This window comes from Vidua chalybeata, chromosome 9, assembly GCF_026979565.1.
Source record: "Vidua chalybeata isolate OUT-0048 chromosome 9, bVidCha1 merged haplotype, whole genome shotgun sequence".
NCBI classification, from domain to species: domain Eukaryota; kingdom Metazoa; phylum Chordata; class Aves; order Passeriformes; family Viduidae; genus Vidua; species Vidua chalybeata.
The window spans coordinates 28,129,157-28,152,549 of record NC_071538.1 but is presented as its reverse complement, the minus strand read 5'-3'; the positions used below and the strand labels follow the sequence as shown (position 1 = coordinate 28,152,549).

Sequence of the window (23,393 nt, the reverse complement as noted above, 5' to 3'; positions counted from 1 at the left end):
TAAATCCAAAGGCAGACAGGAAGCTTTACAGGCTCTTGCTCTTATTTGATAAATGATACATACTCAGTTCATGCACAGTGATAGGTGAATAGTATAAAAATTGTATGATCATTAAGTGAAAATTTGAGGGTTTTTACAGATTGTTTTCACTTTTCTTTGACACTGCAACTTAGATTCTCTAGGAGATTTTTAATGCTAGATGTTCTAGTCCCATATTCCAAAAGCTGTTATGCAGTGCAAGGGAATTATAAGCATTTAAATGCCGAAGCTTGATTTAACCCATGTGGCTCTCTTGGAGTACAAATGGTCTGTGCCTTCATGCCAAAGAAAAGATAGAAGTGCCTTTCTTTGCTCATGTTTCCTTTACACATGCTTACTCTTTAAAAGCTGCTTTTTGTTATCCGAGGTTATTCAATTGGGCTGATCAACACTGATTTATAAGCACATGCTGTTAAGCTGCCTCTCTGCCGTTAATAGCTTTCTGCTATGTCTGGCATTGCAAAGTCAGGGGCACTTAATTTCAATTATTGATGAACCTAAAATGTCTTTTGTCTGTTACAGTCATACCTATGTCATAAAATTTGTCTTTTTGATCCTAAGGAAACTTGTGTTCCTTTCATTTCTCTCCTTTCAATGACTGACCCTTCTGTGCTGAAGCATCTTATTATATTTACTATATAAATAAAACACCATAATACCTGACAAAATAGAGACCTAGCAGCATACTTTCCCAGGTGTTTATTAGTCACTGTGTTTGCCCACTCTCTTTTGAAAAGCTAATGACTGGCTCTTTAGACTATTTTTTTGACAAGGACTAAAGAAACTGTTACTTATCTAGTATGTCTGATTCGTAGTGTTGGGGGTGGGCATGTCCCTTACTGGGAAATAAGGCTTCCCCAGGCAGTCAGTGTGTTTTATTATTCTAGATGCATAATATGATAATTTACTAGAAACATAATCAGATTTAGATCCTACTAACTAAATCATCTATGTACACTAACTTTCTCTATTAATTTAGTCTTGTTTGTAATGCATGAGTTTCCTAACCTCATAACAATTTCTACAAATCCTTTGATCCTGTCTGAGGATGTTTTAGGATCATGAGCATATTTCCTAAATAGTAATTATAAATATTAAGGGCAAATCAGTAAATACTTTGTATCTCCTCCAGTCTAAACAAATCAGTGTTTAAAAAATGGAGGGGAGGGGTCACTGTGGGGGTGGAGCATGAGAAGAGGGCCCGTGTCCAGCACCACTTACTGATCTGGGACCTTTATGAATCATTGAGAATCAGTGCATTGAGATGTTCCATATGTGCCCAGACAATTCAATTTCCCACCTAGGCACACAGAGCTTTCTTATGGCTGCCCTGTATAATATCCAGAATTTTGTGTAGTCTGTTGCTGGAGCACACAAATATGCAAGAGCATGGCCAGGAGTCCTCCTAGCTTGCTGCACTCTGGGCTCTGAGTAGGAAACCAAGTGGGTTATTTGTGTGGTCACTGCATCCATGGGGACTTAGGCAGAAGGAAGGAATGCTCTTGTCAAACACAAACATGTAAATCTGCCTCTGAGTTTTGAATTTTCAGACAAGACATGTAACCTTGTATTCAGGAAATGAGTTCAGATCTCATCAGAATGGTTGTTAAAATATGTGCTGTTTCAATTTTATTCATTTGCTACTGCTTCTCTGTACCTGGCTCCTAAAGCTTGGGACCTCTAGGCAGTATGTTTATGTATTATACTGCAAGGGGGAGAGCTGTTTTTATTTTTCTATAAATGCTCATTAATAAATATTAAAGGTACAAAAATCCCAAGGGCTCTTTTTCTAAAGAGAATCCTTTTTAAAGTAAATTTAGAAGGGAACAGACATCAGTTCTAGCTTTTAATTAAATGGCCATATCCCTTGTGTGTAGCCTGTAAAGTTCAGGCAGAGCTGTTGTCTGTTGGTGTGTGTAAAAATTGTCATCTTGCCTTGTGAACAAATTGAGAATTGAATTCTTAAATCTTAATGACCAATTTCTTTCGTTCATTCTCTATTTTTTTCCAAATAAAGTATGAGCAGTTCTTTGCTCATCTTACAGAAAAGTAAGAAAAAACTTTGATTTTTGTACTGCTTTCTATCTGGGAGTGACTGATTTAGTTTTAGAGTCAAAGTTTTGGGAAGAATTTCCTTTTCTTTTATAGCACTTTGCTACTTTGCTAGGATACTGTGCGTTTGTGGGTGTTTCAGGAGGGCAGGTCTTGCTTTGGACTGGGGATAGGAGCTGCAGGTTTTGGTAATCTTGCTGGGTTGGAGGTTGGAATGAGCTTTATTTCAGCCCAGTCTCAGCACGAAGGGTCAGTTGACTGCTTGTTCTCCATGCAGGGAGTAGTGTGTTCTGTAATGTTACTATGGTTACATCCCAAATTAGAAGCTGAGTGTTAGTGTTTGAAAGGCTGCCACCTATTAAGGCTCCAAGGAGTAAGTGAAGATGTACAGCCTGTGTGAGGAGCAGGCAGAGTTACTGTGACCAGGAGCCGGAGTGCTCAGCAAGTCCTGCACACAGACCAGGAGGGAGAAGAGAGGAGAGGGCTGCTCACAATTCCCTGTGCACCTGACCACTTGGAACTGAGCAAAATGTACCAACTCTCAACAAACTTGTGGTAGTTTGGAATATTTTCTTTAAAAAACGTTACGTGTCGTTTTTAGAGGGTGTCAGCAGAGTTTTGTCTAACTGGTTTTATAATAAACTCTTAGGTTGAGCCGTTGTTGTCAAGTTCTGCCTTGACAACATTAGCAGAAATTCTTCAAACTAATTTGGAGTAATTGCAGTAGTCAGACATGTACTGCTTGGTAACTTCTGCCTGGTGGCACAAGCCCCTTGAGAGTTTAAATACTTAGGCCACGTGGCCTATCACTATTCCCATATGGATTGTGCATTCCAGATACTCCATGAATTCTTTGCAAAGTTCATTTTATCATAGTAAAATGGAGTATTATATCAACTGTAATGTGTTGAAAAGCTTTCAAGTGACAGTTCAGAATGATTAATGGCAACATTTTCAAGGTTGGTTATTCTTAGTTTATTAATTGGTTATTAAGCTTCATTGGTTATTATTGGTCTTTAAGCTTTATTTTTACCTTCTGGAAATGTGTTAATACAGAGTGTCATAAATGCTTAGTTTTAATTTATCATGTTGAGAATTATTATGTATATGGCCAGTGGCCATTCTGCTCTTTTCTTCAAAAATGATACTTCTCCAGTAAGTTCATCTAAAGTGGAGACAGGGTTGGCAAAGACTTGGAATTTGCTTGAGTACTTTGAGATCCCAACATGTTTCTTAGCTATCCGAGACATGTTTGTAAGTGAAGGAAAAATAGCAATCTAGAAATGACCACAAGTGTCAGTATTGCCTGCCTTATTTTGCTTTGTACATTTTCACCATTGCTTAGCTGGTAGTGAAACCCAGCTTTTACACTTGGTGCGGTTTTTATAAATGGTCAAGATTTTGCTCTCTGTTCTAATAACACCCAAGCCATAAACTTGGTGATTTCATTAACTACTGAGTGTCGTAACTTTAGAACCTGAATGCAGCAATATAGATCGATCTATAGAACTAGAAAAAGTTCCCAGTTGTTATGAAACATGGATCAGGTTTTATACAGTTGATTATTATGTTTTAGTCCATAAGGAATATAAGCATATCCCCAACTTCACAAAGTTTTGAGAGGAGGGGAAAGTCCAAGTGATGTTTTCAAGTCAGAAGGGTGTTTCTTGGGAAACATTTCAAGGAGATATTCTATTATTTTAAAGCTTGTATTTTTTTATTAAGTAAACTGATGTTCTAGGTGTCCAGCTAGAATTCATTCTGTTCTCCTATCACAGCTTCCTTAGAGGATCACAGGTTTGGAGTGGTTCAAAATTCACTCAAAAAGCCAAAGTACAAAATATAAAATTTTGGTCTGCTTTGATTCAGTTCTGATTTTGTGTATTATACAAATGTATATTGGACTACTTTCCAGATGTATTTCTTTCTTCAATATTGTGGTGTTTGCTTTATCTTTTCTTTCTTTTGTATTCTGATTTTTTTGCATCTTCTCCCAGGCATTGCACGCAATTATTGCTGATCTCAAGTGCTAAATGCAGATTTTATTCTTGCAGGGTTGGACAACATAATTTCATTGGTATTGTGCAGGATTTTTGGTTGTGTGGTTCTCCCCTGATGAACTGACAAACCAGTGCCAGCAGTAATATTTTCTGCCTGTCACAAGTGTTGCTTTTACATTCTGAGAGGAGCAGGGACTTTATGAGCTTTGATTCAGCACAGCAGGGGAGAGGAGGCCAAGCAGCTGAAGTACCAAAATTCACAGGCAGTTTACAGTGGGAAATGGGCTGGTGTTTTTCCCCTTACCTCATGGGTTGTTTCATCCTCCTGCTTACACTATATGATCAAGGTACCCCTAACACCCACCCTCACAACCCCAGCATGAGAATTAGAAATAAAAACTCCAGTTCTTACAGAAAGTGGGACTCTGGTGGAAGAACTGGTGCTAAATATCCAATTTCAAAGCATGGAAGATGGAGTGAAGGAAGATGGTATCCTGTTGGAGATAACAGGCACCAGCTTTTATGCTGAGGAAGGAAAATGTCTGGTTCCAGCTGCTGCCACCTGTCCAGACCTTTTCTGCCCCTTTTCCCTCAGGCTGTCTTCAGGCTCTTGAGGCATCCCACACTTCTCTCCCAATAACTTGAAAAGTCTTGGCTCATCCAGTTCAGCAAAGGATGCAGCCATCCTGTCCTGCCCAGCACTCTTCCATACTGGAGGAGCTACTTAGAGCTTTTTTTTTCTTTTGTGTGGGACCAATTAAGAGATTAGCAACTCCAGCTGTTCATCCTCTCACTAAGTTTTTTCCCCCATGTATATGGTTTGTACAGGAATATTGAGACATTTTGTTAGCCTCAAAAATTTTTAGTACTGAAATTGGTGAGGCAGTTATTTAGTGAATGTTAAATAATATGAAATTGAAGAACTGGTCTTTCAGAGCTGTCAGAATTTTCTGTGACTTGGGGTTGAGACCTGTACTGACTCTTTCCATCTGTCACATTTCCTCAGTAGCTTTAGTATTTTAATTCCTACAGCTTCATCCTGTAGGTATCCTCATTTACAGCTAATTCTGGGGGACATGAAATGTTTACAGCAGGAATAACAGAGATTTAGCAAGTGCCTTAAATGCCTGAATCCTTTCCTTCAAGCACAGATGCTTAAACTGGGAAAACCAACAAAATCTGTGGGAAAAAATCCTTTCCTCAGTGACTCAAGAGGTCCTATTCGTGTCATAAATTTCAGCAATATTTGTTCATAGCCAGCAGAAAACCTGGATCATAAAATGGAGGATAAATCCCCTTTTAAGAGAAGTTCCCTACTGCTCTTTTTTTGACATGTTGGAGGGGCTGAAATTTCTCCAAACACTTTGCACATCACTCAGTCTGACTGAACTGCTTCAGCCTGGCCAGTTGGGGACATGTCCCTGGTTTTACTGAATATTGTTCCACCTTCATGTTTCCCTCAATTCGCTGTAGTTCCCAATCAGTGGAGATTAAACTGCAGACTTTTCACTTCTAAAATTCACATTAAACTTAAATGATACCATTCCTTGAGTGGCTTTCAAGGAAAAGGAAGCTCTGCTGTGGAAATAATGGATTTTGTCTGAATAACTGTGTTCATTATTCCTTCTGTAATCTGTGTAAGACTTTAGATTAATTTCATGAGCCTGAGGATTTTTTTTTCACATAAATTACTAATGTAGAGTCAGTAACCAGGACTCCTAGTCCTCAAATGCTTCATTTAGAAGAAATCCTCAGGGTCTGGTTTGTATAATGTAAATTGACAGAGAATATTGATTGAGAACTAGAGAATTTTTATTATTTTCTGCTATCTGAAGCTATATTTCAAACTGAAATTCCAGGTGGTTTATTTTCTGTAATTTAGTAGCTTCTAACAGAAGAAGAAATCAGAGACAGCTCTCTTGCATCTTGTCCACCTCAAGACGTAATATTAAGAATAATCAATGCATTCTGTAGGGAGGTGTGAGTGTAAAAGAAAAAATACTGGTTGTATTTAATATAATAATGCTTGATTCATAAAATTCAGCCTAAAATTCAAGATGATATTTTTCTGTTAGGTATAAAATCTTGCAATTCATAATCAGCATCTGCAGAATTCTGTCGTTGATCTGTCTTGCTAAAGTAAATTTATAGAGAGCATTTGTCATCTAAAAAAACACACACCGCTTCTTAAAAACATACAAAAACCTGTCATCCTCTTAAAAACCCCACAAAATCTCATGACCTTGGATGATGCATATTGGCGATTCTTTGAAGTCTTCTTCTCTTGAGGATTTGTGTAATCAAACACTCAGACTTCTACAAATGCTTTTTCTGTAAATTTTGGTTAATGCATGCTTGTTTCATCAATGTGCAAGCATTATGATTTACATTGCATATCAAAAGATTGAGCTGTTGATGAGACCAAATCTGACCCACTTTTTTTCTTTCCTTTCTTTCCTTTCTTTCCTTTCTTTCCTTTCTTTCCCTTCTTTCCCTTCTTTCCTTTCTTTCCCTTCTTTCCCTTCTTTCCCTTCTTTCCCTTCTTTCCCTTCTTTCCCTTCTTTCCCTTCTTTCCCTTCTTTCCTTTCTGTCCTTTCTGTCCTTTCTTTCCCTCACACCTTTGGATCTCCATATTAGTCTTTGCCTTGGTGTTCCTTATTTTGCCAAATATCAAAAGCCCTTCTATTGTATTTCTAGGTTAACAAGCAAAGTAATAAATAGAATAAAAATTCCTTCTTTATTTAATAAGGCCTGGATACAGTACAGAAAGGGAATCCCTTTGTTTGAGAATCTAGGTCACTTCATAAGGAAAAGGTTTCCCTACTGTGAAAAATTTACATTTGCCATTTTCTTTGTTTTTCCTTTTTCTGTTTTTCCTTACGATGTGCCACTATCTGTACTCTTATGCTGTGTTTGCCTAATGACAAGAGGGGAAGAGGTTATTTATTCCATGTAATTAAATGTCACTTATCTGAGGTGCATGGGAAGAAGGGAGTGAGCAAGGAGATATGTCAGTAAAGTGGGTGTAGCAAGAAAGGTTAGAGCAGCTCTCTGGAATCCCTGTTCTCTCCCTGGCAGGTTGGCTGGGACCAGTGCCAGAGTAAAAGTGGATCTGTGGCTGCACAGGATAATGCACACAATCTCCTGAGCCTTGTGGAATGCCGACCATGTGGGAATAGATGCAGCAGCCTGCTCAGAACAGGCTGGTGCAGCCCTGGCTCCCGTGTGGCTGGTGACTGTGCAGAATTGCCTGCTGTTCTCAGAGCAGTGCTGAGGCAGCCAGAGGTTGTGTGCCTGCAGCAGCCCCGTGCTGGGTGGCAGGGCTGTAGCCTGGGAAGGAAACGGTTCTGAGAAGCTGCCCTGAGCTAAGGAGAGCATGAAACCTGAGGCATCTCCGTCATCTCCACTGGAAAATGTGCTACCTGGAAATAGCTGATCCCATCTGACTGAGATCTGAGGGTGATAGTAACTTAGGGCTTTTCTTAGAACAGCTCTCATAGTGGTAGTGCCTTCAGATGTGTTTCTTCAAACTAAGCACTAGACAGTGACAGAAATGTCTGTTGGAGGAGATAAGGATTTTTGCTCTTCCTCCAGAATAGACACATATTTATTCCCCCAAGAATATGTCAATGCAGAACCTGCAAAATAAGGAAGAAATATGTAGTCTAGCATTAACTCTTGATTAGTTGTTTTTTCTTACATTTTCAAAATGTCTTTTTGGAAGCACAGGAATAAATAGAAAAGTGTGAGGTCTCTGGTTTGTGTATTTACTATCAGGCTGTTGAGCTACATGTAAAATTATTCTGCTGCCCTTGCTCAAAAGGTGATGCTGCTATTTTGTTTTGGTGTTTTTCTTGTAAAAGTAGAGCACGACCTGACTAAGGCAAAGAAGTTATTGGATGAGTCTCTATGAAATTGAATCTGTTTGTGACTGGTAAAGCCATCCTAAGCATGTACAGAAAGTTCCAGGATGTCATGACAGAGGAATCTTATTACACTGTGTGTTGGTTTTTTTTCCTCTCATTGAAATCTTGGCATTGAAAGCCTAACTCTATTCCAAAACATTGTCTCCTCTTAGTGGTTTACTCATTTTTATTTCCTGCCACTTTAGTGTTCGGTTTTCTGAACTGAGGGAATTTTACTTTGCAACACATTGCTGTAGAAAAAAACCCAAAAACTTACTTATTTTTTTATGATTGACATTAGACTTTTCAAAGGTGAAGCAGCTATTTGGAGTACCAGGACAGATGTGAGGGCTGAAGGAGAGCTGAGGAGGTCTTGCTGCCTGTGGCAGATTTCCTTCAGATAAACTGTGAAATCCCCAGGATCATCATGGATGACTGATGGTTCTAACATGTGAGGAGCAGAAATAATGGTTGTAGTGAACCTCACCTGTGAATGTGCTGACTGGCAGTCTGTCATCTCCAGTGGCTATTCACAGGTTCCTAAAGATGCAGTTGTGTTTGTGTGTACAGAGTAAGAGGGCACAGCTGTTTGAAAACTTTCAGAACCTGTTTTGTGATGCATTTTGGAGTCTGCTCATTTTTCATGGGTTATTTTTTTTGCAGCAATGGATGAAACCTGTATAAAAGTTACAGTGTAACAGGAAGATCCTAAAATCTATTGGTTTTGTAGAGCCCTTATCCTCATCTTTGAATAGGATGGCCCCACACTGCATGAGATCTCGCCAGTTGACCTTTACTTAAGAGGATGCATTTCTGCACTACCAAAAATACAGCTGAGAACAGCCTGTGATAAACCAGTTCTCCTAATGCAATGCTAGAAGCTTGGAGATTCTCTATCTAGGGTATGGATTGTGTGTAAAATGAAAAAATTAAAGTTGAATGCTGTCATCTTAGTGCTTTGAGAAGGGCTTAATTTAATCTTCTATACTAAAGAAAGAAGAATAATGGGGAATTTAGATATAATGCCAAAGGAAGCTGAAAGTAGAGGCAGAAGGCCAAATGGAAAAAATTCCTCTTTTGTGATACAGCCAGAAGCCTTCCTGTATTTTAACTTAATGCATGATTTATTGCCACTACAGTTAGTTTTTGATATGGGCATGTAACATCATCAGCTTTTATATGCTCCAGCAGGGTAGTATGAATGATATGTTTCTTCAGGATACCAGTACCAACAGGCATTTGCACAATCTCTTTGGAGTATGGTATTACAGCACTAATACACAGATCCTGCTGAAGCCATGCTAGCACTAAAAACCTTGAAGGCACTTCTTTAAACATCTCCATTTCTCAAGAAGCACACAAGTAGGAAGCTTTGTTGTTGTGATGCAAATACAGTATATATTCTTCTATTGTTTATCCTCAATATAGGAATCTGTGATGTGTGACTGGAGTGCTTTTCTGTCTCAGGTGGCTTTGTTAGGTGATGATTAATATTGTGCTTCTGTTGTTTGGTCCCCCTGTGTGATTTCTTTTTGAAGGAAATCAGCCATGTCCATAGGCTGTATTGCTTTTGGCAAAGAGCCAGGCTTTTAGGACATGCTGAAATGGAGACAACTGAAACTTTAATGTCTGTTGTCTGTTTGTTCTCTGGGTATAAACCAGAAGGCTTTAATTTGTTGTTGTATTTGGGGGATTATTCGGTTGGGTTTTGTTTTCTTTAGTTTTGGAATCTGTAGGATAAGTATAGAGGCTTAATTGAACAAATACAGAATTTTGTGTTCAGGTGGCTGCCTGGCTTTCTGCTGACATGTACAGTAGTGTGATTTTGTGCTCCGTAGTAGTGATACCTGCAAAATACTTTAATGCTTTCATCTGTTACATCTGTACCCAGGGAGGGAAACTCCAGGCCTTTTGTAGTTACCCAGTTGCACTCAGTGGAAATTTCTTCAAGAAGGGGGAATAATAAAAGTTTTGGTCTAATTTGAGTGCTCCTTCCTAATTGTAAATAAAAGAATATTTTAATTAAAACTGACTTCTGGAATGAGAGTTCTTCAATGAAAAGTATGTGTTGTAATGGATCTCACAGGGAAAACTGGAGGCAGAGAGAACTGCAGGATAGGGTGATAAATGGCACTTAACAGCACCAAACCCTTTGCATTTTTATTGGGGGTATTTGATTATGATGCTGCATATGAAACTTGGACATCCTGCAGCCAAAGACAAGGTGGTCTAGCAGGCAGTTTTTGTCACAGCTGCTGTGACTGGTGTGAGAGGAATGCTATTACTGCAAATTTTGGAAATGCTGACTTCAGAATATTGTACTGAGAAAAATAGGTTAATGATGTTGACTCTAGGTGGGAGCAGCCATTTAAGGACACTGAAGAGCACAAGGTTTTTTTTCAATGATGTTTATTGTGTTAAATATCTAAGCTTACCTATGGGAAGCTGCAGGTGAGTAACTCCTAAAGAGTTAAGAGTGAGGTACTATTCATACACTGCTTAGGAACTTGGTCGGTTTGAAGTTTGTGTTTGAATCCCAGATTGCTTCCATGCTCTGTCTCAAAATGTGGGGAAATGATTCTAAGGGTGTGTTTATATTGTTGAAATCGGAATATAAACATTTAAATCCAACAATAGATGTGTTGTGTTGACATCTTTTGTTTCACTTGATGCAAATGTGTAAAGTCACGGGACAGAAAGAAACATTGCAATCAAATGTCAGCTCTGGTCATAATAGTTCACAAAATAAGGCTTTTTCATAGGTCACCTTATAGCAAGCCTGGACATTGGAAATGCAAAGTATTATGTTCACAACAGCTGCTTTCTCTGATTTAGTATTTTTAGTGAAATAAAAGTTCATTCACTATATGACCAGTAACTTTGTGTTTGGGGGCAGATTTTCCAGCTTCTTGTGGTGAAATCTGAGTGTTGCTCAGTTCCTCTGAACACATTATCAGCCTGTTAGCAAGGACTGCTCTGGACCCTTCAGTTTAGGAAGGAAGTTGAGATGCTCAGGAGGGCAACGAGGCTGGTGAGGGGCTTGGAACAGAAGCCCTGTGAGGAACGACTGAGGGAGCTGGGGGTGTTCAGCCTGGAGAAAAGGAGACTCAGAGGTGACCTCATCACTCTCTACAACTCCCTGAAAGGTGGCTGTAGCCAGGTGGGGTTGGTCTCTTTCTCCAGGCAGCACTGACAGAAGCAGAGGACACAGTCTCAAGCTGCACCAAGGGAAATATAGGTTGGATATTAGGAAAATGATTTTCATGGAAAGAGTCATAAAGTTCTGGAATTATCTGCCTGGAGAAGTGGTGGAGTCACCATCCCTGGATGTGTTTAACAAAGCCTGGATGTGGCACTGGGTGCCATGGTTTAGTTGAGGTGCTGGGGCATGGGTTGGACTCAATGATCTTTAAGGTCTCTTCCAACCCAGTCGTGAATTGAATTCTGTGACTGTTCTGGGGCTGCACATGGGGAAAGGAGATGAGGAGCACAGTCTGGGCTGGCAGCATGGGAGAAGTGCCACCCCCAGGTGGAGGTGGGTTTGGTGCAGAAAGCTTTGTTTGAAGCCTTTGTCGCTGCTCCCCTGCATTTTAACCTTGCACATGCTGTGTGCAGTGCTTGACAAACATCTCACAGGGGCTGTTCCAATTGTATAAGCTGTAAATGCAAAGCTCAAGTTCAGCATCTGAGGAAAGGGGAAATGACCAAATTGTGTTCTTGCCAAGGAGAAGTGATAGCTTTTGCTGTCACTATGATCAGGGGTGCTTAGCTACAGTGTTGTAGAACAAAAAAAGTGTTTGCCCATTGTCCTCTCACCCCGTCCTCCAAAAATACTCTGCTTGCATCCTGATTTGATTCACTTTCTGTCTTCATGGTAGACAACATATTTTCTTCCTTTCAGTCTGTTTTTTTTTTTTTTTTTTTTAATGAGTTAAAGCAATAGAATTTGTAGAGTAAGAGCAGGATAGGATCAGGGGGGGGTCTGAGAATTGTGGTGTTCCTTTGGTTAATTTTAACTTTTTTTTCCCCATATGACAACTAAAACTGAACTTGTGGACTGAGACAGCTGGGGCAGGACAAATGTTCAGAGACAAGAGTTCTGGTTATCTTGTAAGCAGATTAAAATATCCAGTTTTCCCCGTCTGGGAGAATTACAGGGTGTGGATAATTGCAGCATGTGCAAGTCCAGAAATCTTAACACTTTTGTGCTGGACTAAAACTCTGAAATTATTGCAGAGAATTACTACTCTGTTTCTAACTTGCTTGTCTCATCTTCTACAGAGCTCTCTTGTGTCTCAGTACCTTGTCAATATTTTCATCACCAGCACCCAAGGCAGTGAATCTGCTCTGTCTGAACAAGACACTTTGTTGATCCAAGGGCTTTAACCAATGTCACGTTGGGGTTTCACTGCTCTGTTTCCAAATGTCATAGATAATTTCTATAAATACACTAATTTTTTCCTTTACCTACTGTTCTGTCATGTAACATTGCTGTAGCCATTAAAGCAGTGGGCATCCCACAAGAATCTCTTGGTGTGTACTTGTGTAAAAGCCACAAAGTAAAGTACAAGAGTTCAGAAGAAAATCTGAGATAGCACAAGTTTCATGACTGGTATTACTCAGCTGACTGCCAAGGTCTGGTTTAGTATTACCAGCAGGTTATTACAGTTACAGAGGATCTCACAATCTTCACCTTTTGGGTATTTAAAAAAAAGTATCTTTGCTTTTTCAGCTGAATTTGCATAGCAGATGAGCTGTTGTTCATCAAGGAAGCCTGGAGTACAAGGCACTCTGCAATTCGAACATTTTTTAGCCCTTTTTCTGGCCTGTGGCAGTTCAAAATAGCCCTTTCCATATCCAAGTGGTTACAGTCCCTTGAATGCTCACATCCATTGCTGTCATCACTCAAGCCCTCATCTCTTGGCTTGTTTGTTAAAATTTGTTATAGCTGCAGCTAAAGCTTTTGATCCTGAAAAACACATCTTTGAACTCAGCAGTGTTTGTTCTAGGCACCACAAACAACTTGGAGTTCATTGCTCTACTGTTCAGCTTTGCGCATTGGCTCCTCAAGGAATTCAGTTTCAGGATTTTCCCCAGATATTTTAAGTTTTGCTGGGCGATTACTTGGAAAATTGCTTTCATCTCTCTGCCCATGACCACCCATGATAATTGTGTTTTCTTACAACATAATGAAATATATAAGCATAGTGCTGGGATTGCTAAAGCTGGTGAGGTACAGAAGAATAATATTAAAACTACTTTTTAGTGAATAGAAAGGAGAAGATTACATCAGGATGAAGTACCACTGGGAACAACTGGTGCTGGATAATTTGTTGAACAAGCAATCATGAAATAACCTAAGGTCTTCTAATAGCTGCACGTGTATTAGAATTCTAATCCAGCATCCCTGTGTTGTAGCAATGGGAGTCAGTATAAGCAGGGGAAGGCTGGAAAGAGCCTCAGCAGTTTCTGTTGCATTGAGATGTTTGACAGCATCCCACAAAGTTTTTCAGTTACTTGGGTCTTGATTCATTTTCGGGATTTTTTTTTGGATAAATTTTCATGCAGATGTCAAGGGCCCATCTGTATTCATTTAGGCACCTGCAGAGCTTTTAAAAATATTCTTCTCACACAAAGCATTTCATGAGTCTTTCCAGAAGTTGCAAAGGAACCTTTCTGATGTCACTTACACCTCTGTTTATGTATTGCTCACTGGGTGCAGGTGTAAGTGGGGTCTTCCTGCTGCTCTGTACTGAGCAGCATTTTCTGTAATGTAAATGTGACTATTCCCTTGAATCCCATTTCCAAAGCTGAATCTGAACACAAAACCAATAGTGCTTCTCTGTATGTTTGGAATTTGCATGCCAGTTGTGCTGTTGGGCAAATGGTTTGCTTGAGCCCCATATTCTTTGATATTTCTGATAAAAACCACTTCCTGTGAGTGACCAGTGCCTGTCCTTAGAGGCAGTATTGGAACTAGATAGTTATGAATATGTCAGGTTGTGACTTAGAGACTCAAACATGAGCCAGTTGCAGTAAATCACAATTAGATACAAATTCCAGTTCTGTTGAACTGATGTGTCCTGGGCTGATCGTGGTGTGCAGAAAACCAGTAGGGTAGAGACCTTTACACCTTTAGAGAAAGATGAAACAATCCTTTGATACTCAAACTGTGCTTCTCAAAACCCTCCCTGGCTGCCAGGTAATATATGTGAGGCTGGCTTAGATAACTAACCCAAAGGGAAGGAAGTCTAAGCAAAAATAATGTTTTAGTGATAACTGCCTTTATCTTTTCACTCAGTTCATGGAAATGAATCATTAAAATTAACATAGGGAGGTATAGACAAGCCTTTATTTTTCAAACAAACAAACAAGTCCTCTGGAGTTCTCAGGATTAAGAGTTGTTTTTGACGAAAACAGCTTATCCCCAGGAAAATGGAAGTGTTTACATGTTTAATCTTTGTCACCAACATCCCTCTTCTGCTCAAAAATTGCTATTTCTATAGCAGCAGTTTGAATTTATGTGACTGATGTAAATTCAAGACAAAATTCTTAATTTTACAGATATTCTGTGCAGGGATAGAGGTGGGAGGAGCTCTGGCTCACTTCTGAGAGGACTCTTCAGAGGGGTTGGATCGCTTAATTTTGGGAGTAATGGTTTTAAAACATCTTAGTAGTTGTGGCTTTGGTTAATTCTTTTCAAAAGCTTCTCCAGTGATTTCCATTATTGTTATTACTGCAGCTTTTTAATATGCTTTTGTCCCTAGCTGTTCACTAGTCACTACAGTTTTCTTTTAGTTTTAGTTGTGATTTGGTTTGTTTTCTTTGCGGAACCAGAATATTTCCTAAGATTTCAATAAGCAGTCCAGTTAATTCAGTCACGTTTAAAGCTAATTTCTTTTGACCTGCTAATGAACAGGAAATTGCAGTGAATATTTTTCATTCAGTGACACTCACTGCCAGGTCTAACCTGCAAGCACCCATCAGTTCTGTTTATCGTTTTTAACAGTGTCAGGGTTTCTGAATTTGAATAATCTTGTCAGTTTTAATTCTGTAATGAATTAATAAGGGACGAGATTTGTAAGTGAAAGTTGAATTTGCATGGTGTGGTACAACAGGTGTTAATGTTTGGGTAGTCCCTGGGTGGAACCAGCAGAGTTTTATTTGTGCCACCTTCCCCTGGTTCTCCTTTCCCCCCTCCTCTGTCCCTGTAGTGCTGTGCTCATTCTGATTTCCCTATTTTGTGAAATTTGGTAGAGGTACTTGAATATTTGGAAAACAATAATGAGGCTTCTATTACCTTTGTAAGATTGACATTGACTTTTGTGGCATGAAACTGAATTTTAGGATTGGAAGCCTTCTATGCTGGATAAGGCATGACCTTCAGTAAAATACATTTTAATATAATATACTAAAGGTTGGACTCAATGAGCTTGAAGGTCTTTTCCAAATTTAATGATTTTATGATGAGTTTTGTATTTTGAAATAAACATGTTCTGTATATTTTTTTATCAGTCCTTTTTGTTTTGTCACATCAGTTTTTTTGGTTGTCCAGGTACAAAATAGTGAATCTATGCTGTTATTTTCTTTAGGTAATTGGTATGGGAGTCCTTTGATAAATACTGGTAAACTTAACTTCTGTTAAAATTTGTTCTGTAAAAATGTCTTTAATTCTGCTTAAACTCCCACTTTCCCTTCCAGAAAATAAGGGAGTTGAAACAATATAAACAGTAGAAATGACCTTTTCATTAATATTGCAAACAATGGAAGTGAAAATAACTATAACATTTACACAATAAATTCTATTTTTTACTGTATAGTTTAAAATTATGAAGGCAGTTAAAAGCTTGCAATTTAAGCATGTCTTTCGGGACTGCATGCAGATTTGTGTGCGCATAAAAATATGAAAATAAATGATACCAGTTTGATGTATAAATAAAATGATGATGTGAAACACTAGTTAAATTATAGTTAAATTATTATTAAAATTTCCTTGATGCAGACAGAAGTCAGTGAATTATTGTGAAGGCTGCAGAGGCAGAGCCACTGAGTTGGATTATTTTACATGACTCTTTGAAAGGCCTGGATTTTTTTCCAAGGCTTCTATGGGCTTTAAATTTTTTGAACAAAGCTCTATGTTTTCAGAATCCAATTTATATGAAATAGATGTTTCTATCAGGCTTCAAGTAGGGCATATGGACCAATTTTTAGATGCCTGCTTTGAAGTCAACCCTTTGTTTTGGCTGTTTGTTCATACATTGATATATGCAATATTTAATTTATAAAAAAAAATGTATTCTTTTTAACTATGCAGTTGTTTTAGGTTTTTTCATAGTTCTTTAGGCTGGCTTTACTAAAATTTTCAATGGTTCAATACTTTAAGTCAGGAAATAAGAGTTGCTGGTAATTAAAGTGAGTTTTTACAGTCTCTTGTACCTCAAATTGAATAGATACATTGAAGCCTGTTCTTGAAAATAATTTTACAAGCTTGCCATTCACATCTACTTCTTTTCTTTCTCTTTTGAATCCAAGTTTTGCTGTGCTCCTCGTCACAAACAGAGCTGTCTTTGGGTGAAGTCTGTCATGGCTGGAAGCTGCTCTGTGTTTTACATGCAAGCAGTTGCTAACACTTCTTGCAGAATCAAATGTTACTTTTTGCTTCTACTGCTTCTGGGCAGGAGCATGCAAGCTACCCAATAATTTTCAGATTTTTTAGTGAAATTCTGGGACTAATTTAAATATTATTAAGGAACAAGATAGTAATTAAATTTACCAAATTAAAGCCACAAGATAGCATCAAATTGTTGACTCTGTCCTTTGCTCCTAATGTTTTTTTTTTAAAGGTCAAAATACTACAGGCTCTTAGGATCTCTACATAGAAACCAGTTGGGAAAGGGAATATGCAATGAAATAGTTCTTCCTTCCACCATTTGAACCTGTCAAGCTGCCATAAGACATCTTTAATGATTTGGTTTTAAAGGAGGGGTTTTAAGGAGGATTTATTTTCTAAAGTGTAGCAGGAGTTACTGTTCAGGCAATTTTTCATTCCAGCTGGGAAATGAAGTTAACCTAACTATGGATGTTAATGCTCATTTAGACCTAAGAAAACCACTAAGTATCTAAAATATAGGAAAATAATAGTTGGGTCCTGATTAATCTGTCAGGTAAATATTGGTAATGGGTAGTTTTTGTTAATTAATACACATAATAGCTGTTTTAAAAAATTGTCATTTTTAGAAAGGTCAGAAAAAGAGGTTTAAAGAAAGAGGTTTAAAACCAAGAGGTTTTAAAAGGTGTCTAAAAGAAAACAAACAAACAAACCCCCAACAGCCACTCTTAGGAAACTTAAATGCAACCATGGCTCTAACCACAGGTACTGAGCTATTTTCCACTCATCCATTGCTTTGTGAACCCAGTATTTTTTAGGTGTTTAGGTACAACAATGCTAAATAGCAAAAGGAATACACCAAACACAAAAACATTGTTAGGCAGAGATATTTTGAATGTCTGATATGACAGGGAACACGAGCACTAAAATGAATCCCACAGAGAAGCAGATCCAACCCTGTAGGGAAACGAGGCAGTGGGGCTCAGGAAAGTATGGAGCTGATTACATTCTGTGTCAGGTTGTTTCTTCTGAATGGTTAAAATGTAAATCATAAGTAAACTCTATATATATAACCTTCTATGGTAAATTAGCAGAAATAAACCAAGTAATGTGTTTTTGATTAAAAAACAACGTTAAGTGGTTGTCTTAAAGAAGATTTGTATTTTTCAAATTACATGGTTTTGTTACTAAATTAGTTTGAACTTATGAATATTCATAATATACTCCTTAACAGTGTCAAACAGCTTATGCATGAGAATTAGGTATGTCATTTTCGAGCAAAACTGTCTAAGTATTCAGAAATTTTGAGGAAATGAATGTTCTTTAAATAGCTAAACAGTGATTTCTGCTGCTTGTGATGCTTAGGGTACAGCTGCACAAACAAAAGCTCCCTTAGCTGGAGTTGGAATCTGCAGCGTGCTGGTTACTTAAGAGTAACTTTTAGATTAAAAATTTCACATGAGAAGATTTGAGATACCTTTGTGTGTGCTCAGTGAGAAATAACTCTGGCATTTACAGGGAGTGAGAGAGTGCAAACCAGGAGTTGCCTCTGAGTAGCTGAGAGACCACAAATCACCAGTAGCACCCCCTTAGTGTAGTTGGATGAAGCAGCTTTGGAGTTATTCTGTCAGATGAATACTCTTTTTTCTCTGGGAGAAATCCTGGCATGGACTTCTCTGTGGTTATACCTGCCTTAAGAGCAGAGCTTGTCTTCAATCAGTGTGTTGTCATAGGAAAAGCTTATATCTCTTATCTGAATGCTTTTGAAAAGCAGTAATTTTAAACCCAAACTTAGCAGGACAAAGGAAAATACTAACAAAATTATCCTGCTAATGACTTCCATACTGACACCAGATTTTCCTCTCCACTGGCAGGTCTTGTCAACCACCACAGCTCTGTACTTCTGTTCTTTTCCTCACCTTAGTAGTACACATTTCTCCTTACAAATCTTCTGAGAAATGTGGGGGTGAAATATTGATCAGAGTTTCTTTTGCTACACTGGCTGCAGCTTTTACAGAACAGGAGGTAGTGGTTAGATCACTGAAAATTGTAAAAAGACAAGGGGTGTAAATCACCTCCAAAGGATTCATGGTATACCTTCAATCAGGTGACAGCTGAGCTTTGAGGATACCTCAATATCAGGAGTTGTGACCTGAGAGAGGTTCATTCCTGAGATTATCATAGTCTAAGGTATCAATTCATAAAACTAAAAGCTATGACCTCCATAATTTATTGATTTGCAGAATTTGGTCTTACAAACAGAATAGTCATAGGCCTGAAAGTGGTATTTACTCATTTAGATGAATTTATTTCCTACTATTAATCAGATATTTTATGTGATTTTTTTTTCCCTGTACTTTGTTTTTCATTTGGGGGGGGGTTATTTTGTTTCTTTCAGTTGCCATTCAGTTGTTTTGTTTTAGGCTCCTGCACTCCCATAAATCGCTGTAGGGCAGGCAATTCAAAGGAGACCATAAAGAACCCCAAAAAAGATAATTTGCCAGTTACTTCATTAGGCTCAAGCCACTGGTTTGGCTTTGGTTCTTATTTGGTTATAATTCTTCACAAGTTTCTCTGCAGCAGCTCCTGGTTGCCTCCTTCACTGCAGGGTGTGTTTGAGACATGGGAAGCACTGGGTGAGTGGCAGAGGAGGCAGTGAGGCTGCACTTTCATAGGGGTGGATTCCATAGGGGTGGAAGGAGGAATGAAGGTGTGGGACAGCACACAGTAATGGTTATGCATCTAAACTGGATTTAGAAACTTGAAACTTAGCCTTGCAGGAGTTGATGTTTCTTTAGTTTGGTAATTTCCTTTCCATTTCATCAAGTACTGTGAATTTAAAGAAGTGTTATGGGGGAAATCTTAGTTTCTTCAAAATGAGTAACTAGTGCAGCACAGAATCATTCTTTTGACACAGAACATGGTATCCTTCTACAGAAAAAGGTGCAAAATGTTTTATTTTTGCTTTCTTGGAAAGTGGAAGTAAAAAGAAAGATGCTGTTTCTCATTGGCAAGGCTTGTCTCAAAGGTAGTCAGCCTTTCCTGCTGCTCTTCCTCTAGAGTGTGGTAGTATTTTAATTTTTATAATTTTCTGAGTAATTATTATGAAAGGGCATTGGCAAAAATACCTTTCCTCTGCTGCTATAAAAGTAACTCTTAAAATAACAGGTACTGACTCAACTGCCCTACAGAAATGTTGGTATTTCAATAATCAGAAAAGAGTACAGCAAAATTTGGGATAGATGTGCAGTGCAGGGTTAAATCCTTATACTGAAGATTAATGGAAGGTTGTTTCCTGTAAAAGTTACAAAAGCTGCTCAGTGCACCAAATATCAGCTCCAGCTTATTGTAACTAATCATGGGTGGCTTCACTAACGCTCAGGGAAGAGAGGCTTTGAGTAAATTTGTGTTTTCTATGGGCTTGTGTGGGAGCTTCTATTTGTACTTCAGAGATCATGAGATAAAGAGTTTTAACTTTCATCATGGAAACTTAAAAGCAGCTCCTCTAAGTGTTATTTAAATCATGGAGTGAGCCCTCTCATGAGCTTTCTTTTATTTTGCATTACAAAACACACTGTTATTTATGCATGGAGATAGAAGTCTGATAATGCCATTGGAGTCCTTTCCGACAGGTTTTTCTCTGAGTGGGATCTCTGACCTTTCTCAGTGTCTCATGCTTGTAGGATACCTCACATCGTGTTTAAGTAATTTTCAGCTACAATCCATGGTTTCATGTTAAAAAGGTTTTTTCCTGTCAGCTCTGCAAACAGATAGAAGTGGCTGGAATATACTGCAGCTTTTTAGCATGTCAGTGCTATGTGTTATGTTCAGTGAGGTTTCACTGCAGCAACTGAGAGCAGAATTTGTTCTTGCAGGAATTGTGTTGCTTTGGAAGCAGACATGTGACCTCACTCTTTTCTTTGGTGCTTTGTTGACTCTGGGGAGTTAACAAGAATAAACAGTAGTGCAGGTCTTTTGTGTGTTACATTAAGGTAATTGGATAAGGCATGAGCAGAACTAATTATCATGAGAGTGCTATTTTTGGGCACTAAAACTCCTCAAGTCAGGAATGCATTGCAATTTCTTGGTCCTGGTTTTCCAGCCAAAGCATAAGGGGATCTTGTTTGGACATTTCGACAGCCAATTGCTTATATTTACATTACTAGCCCTTGGTGAAAGTAGTAGTAGGTAAAATGAAGCAATACTATAAATAGGAAAGGTTTATTTGAATGTGTATTAAAAAAAGTTCATGATTGGTTAAAATGTAAGACTGTAAAAGTTTGAGGTTGTCTGTCTTCTCTAAACCTAAAACAGGATCTCTAAGGAGTTTGGAATATTTTCTCTGTTTTCTTCCATCTCTTTAGTGGAAACATACTGCTCTCTTTATCATGATACTTTCTGTCCCTCTGTGTTCATTTGAAGAACTCATGTACCTGACACGAAGCTCAGCTGATAATGTTGCTCTTCTGTCTTTTCAAAGGAAGGTGCATCTGCTCGAAAAACACAAACTCCGGCAGCACAGCCTGTGCCACGACCAGGTAAGGTGGCCTCTGTCACACATGTGCATGAGTTTTGAAGAAGTTCTCTTTAGAACTTTAGTTAGCTCAAGAATGAAGTACAAGTCATTTATTTCTGGCCTTTAACTGTGCATATACTGGAAAAGACCCATAGCCTTTTGTTTCATGTTATACCATGGGACTTGGGGTTGTTCTCTTCAGTGTGTTGCCCAGTCAGCCCACTGAAAGGATGCACTGCTGAAATTAAAAAGTCAAGAACTTCTCTTGGTTGTGGCCTTGGTATGTCACCAGTTAAAATTTCACAAAATTCCCACTCAGATATCTAACAAGAGCTGGTTAATAATCCAAGGATAAACAACTTAAACAAAATAGCTAATCTCAAAAAGAGATGTATTATTACTTCTAGCATTAATATATCAGAAATACATAGATCTCTGAATATGTTGTCATTACTTCTTCACACTTCTTAAGCACATAAGATATTTGTAGTGGGGTCAAAATCCTCAACTGGGTTTTTAATTCCCATTCGGTAAATTCTGGCTACCAAGTCCATTTATCTGTCAGATTGAATCTCGAGTTCTGATGCAGATGATAAATATACTTTGTTTAAATAAGAAACCCTTAGGATGAATTTTTAGAAGTCTGTAAGACCAGCACACGAGAGGGACAGTGTTTGCAAACTGATGTGCAAATTTGCCCCTGGTTTACGTACTTTGAGAAGTTAGTGGTTTGGTGGAAAAAGGTCTCAAGTGAAAGGTGCTATTTCAGGACAAGATGAGGTTATGAAGGTCCTGGGGACATTCTGGGGACCTTGGAAACAAAGCTACCAGTTAAAATGAATATACTTTTTCTAGAAGTACTGCTGGAATACTGTATATCCTTGTTGAGACTCTAAATGCTTGCAATGTGTGCCTTGCTAATTCCTTGAGATTTGTTTGCAGGATTTAATGCTAAGACTTAATATTGTAAAGCTGCTTCTTCCTCCAAAATCCATTCTAATATTGAATGTTCTCAGCATGCCTAAATGCTGTTTTGCACAGATTCTTCTGTTTGGTTTTTTTGGAACTGGAAAGGTCATGCTGCCTGTCATACTTATCTCACTAGCCCCGTTAAGCATCCTAATGCAGATGGAGTTGACAGACAGCAGTAGGAAAAGGGTAGAAGTGGCAAGAAAGGAAATGTGACTGAGTTGTCACAGTCCCTGCTGCTGGCTGTGACTTCCTGGGTATTTCCTGCCAGCAGCGTGGGGTTTGTACATTATAGAGGTGACACTGATGCTGCCCTGCTCTAAGGCCAACCCCATCCATTATCTTGCATCTACATTGGAAATTGAAGAGAGAATAAAGAAGACAGGTGTAGTCAGAAGAGGTTTCTCTTTCTGCCTGTCCTGGGATATTTTTGCATTTTGATATTTGGATATTTTAAGAATTCAGCTGTTCTATTCTTAGCAGTCAAAGTAACTAAAACCTGCTGTTTCCAGGAGGATGCTGCTTTGCACATAGGAAGCATTAGTTAAATTAGGCTAAACTGTTGTACAGTAGTGATTTGAAGAAAATACTTGAAATGCACTCTTAAGTTATATTTTTGGTGCCATTTTGCATTACCAACTTTTCTCCTAACCTCTCTTTGTACAGCTATTTAATTTCTTACAGATGCTTATTCTCACTCCCCCTCCTTTTTGTTTTCATGTTTTTTGCCTTAAGACAGCTGGCTCTGCCCATAATTTCAAGAATATTTTTACTTTAAGGAGATACCTAGATTAAAAAAAAATAATTAAAAATCACTGGGTAGGTAAAGTTCATGTAGTTCAATATAGTGTTGCCAATTATATCTGTGCATTTGACAGTGTCAGGAAAAGATAATTAAGGATATGGTCTCAATATTTCAATAATGGCAAGTATGTGCTGTGAATATTTATACTGTTCTAGGAAGTTTCTGAAACAGTTGGTCATAAATAAACATGAGCAAGTTGGTGCTAAGCAATTGGAAGTCAATTAATGAAATTTGTCATGCATAGTAGCAGTTGAGACTTGAGTTAGTCTGCATCAATCTCTCTACTACTCACCATTTTCTGAATTAGGATAAACATAGATGATGATTATCAAGTGCTACACTTCTCTCCTGAAGTTAGGGCTCCTGAAAACTAAACTGTAAAATGTTTATTTGGGGAAACCAGGTAGGTCACCTGGTAACCAGCTAATAGCACCAAAGTGAAGAAACCAAGAGGCTTTTCCACTCTTGGAATGCAGTGTCTCCTGTATTGAGGTGGTCA

The 23,393-nt window shown here is 38.4% G+C and overlaps 1 protein-coding gene across 1 annotated transcript in view; it reads left to right on the top strand.

The window, feature by feature from the left end:
* CDC73 (cell division cycle 73) overlaps window positions 1-23,393 on the top strand; it is a 102,249-nt gene that overhangs the window by 61,752 nt on the left and 17,104 nt on the right. The window contains exon 11 of the mRNA XM_053950095.1: window positions 21,085-21,142. Within this exon, the coding sequence (XP_053806070.1) occupies window positions 21,085-21,142 (58 nt within the window). The remainder of the gene's footprint in view (window positions 1-21,084; window positions 21,143-23,393) is intronic.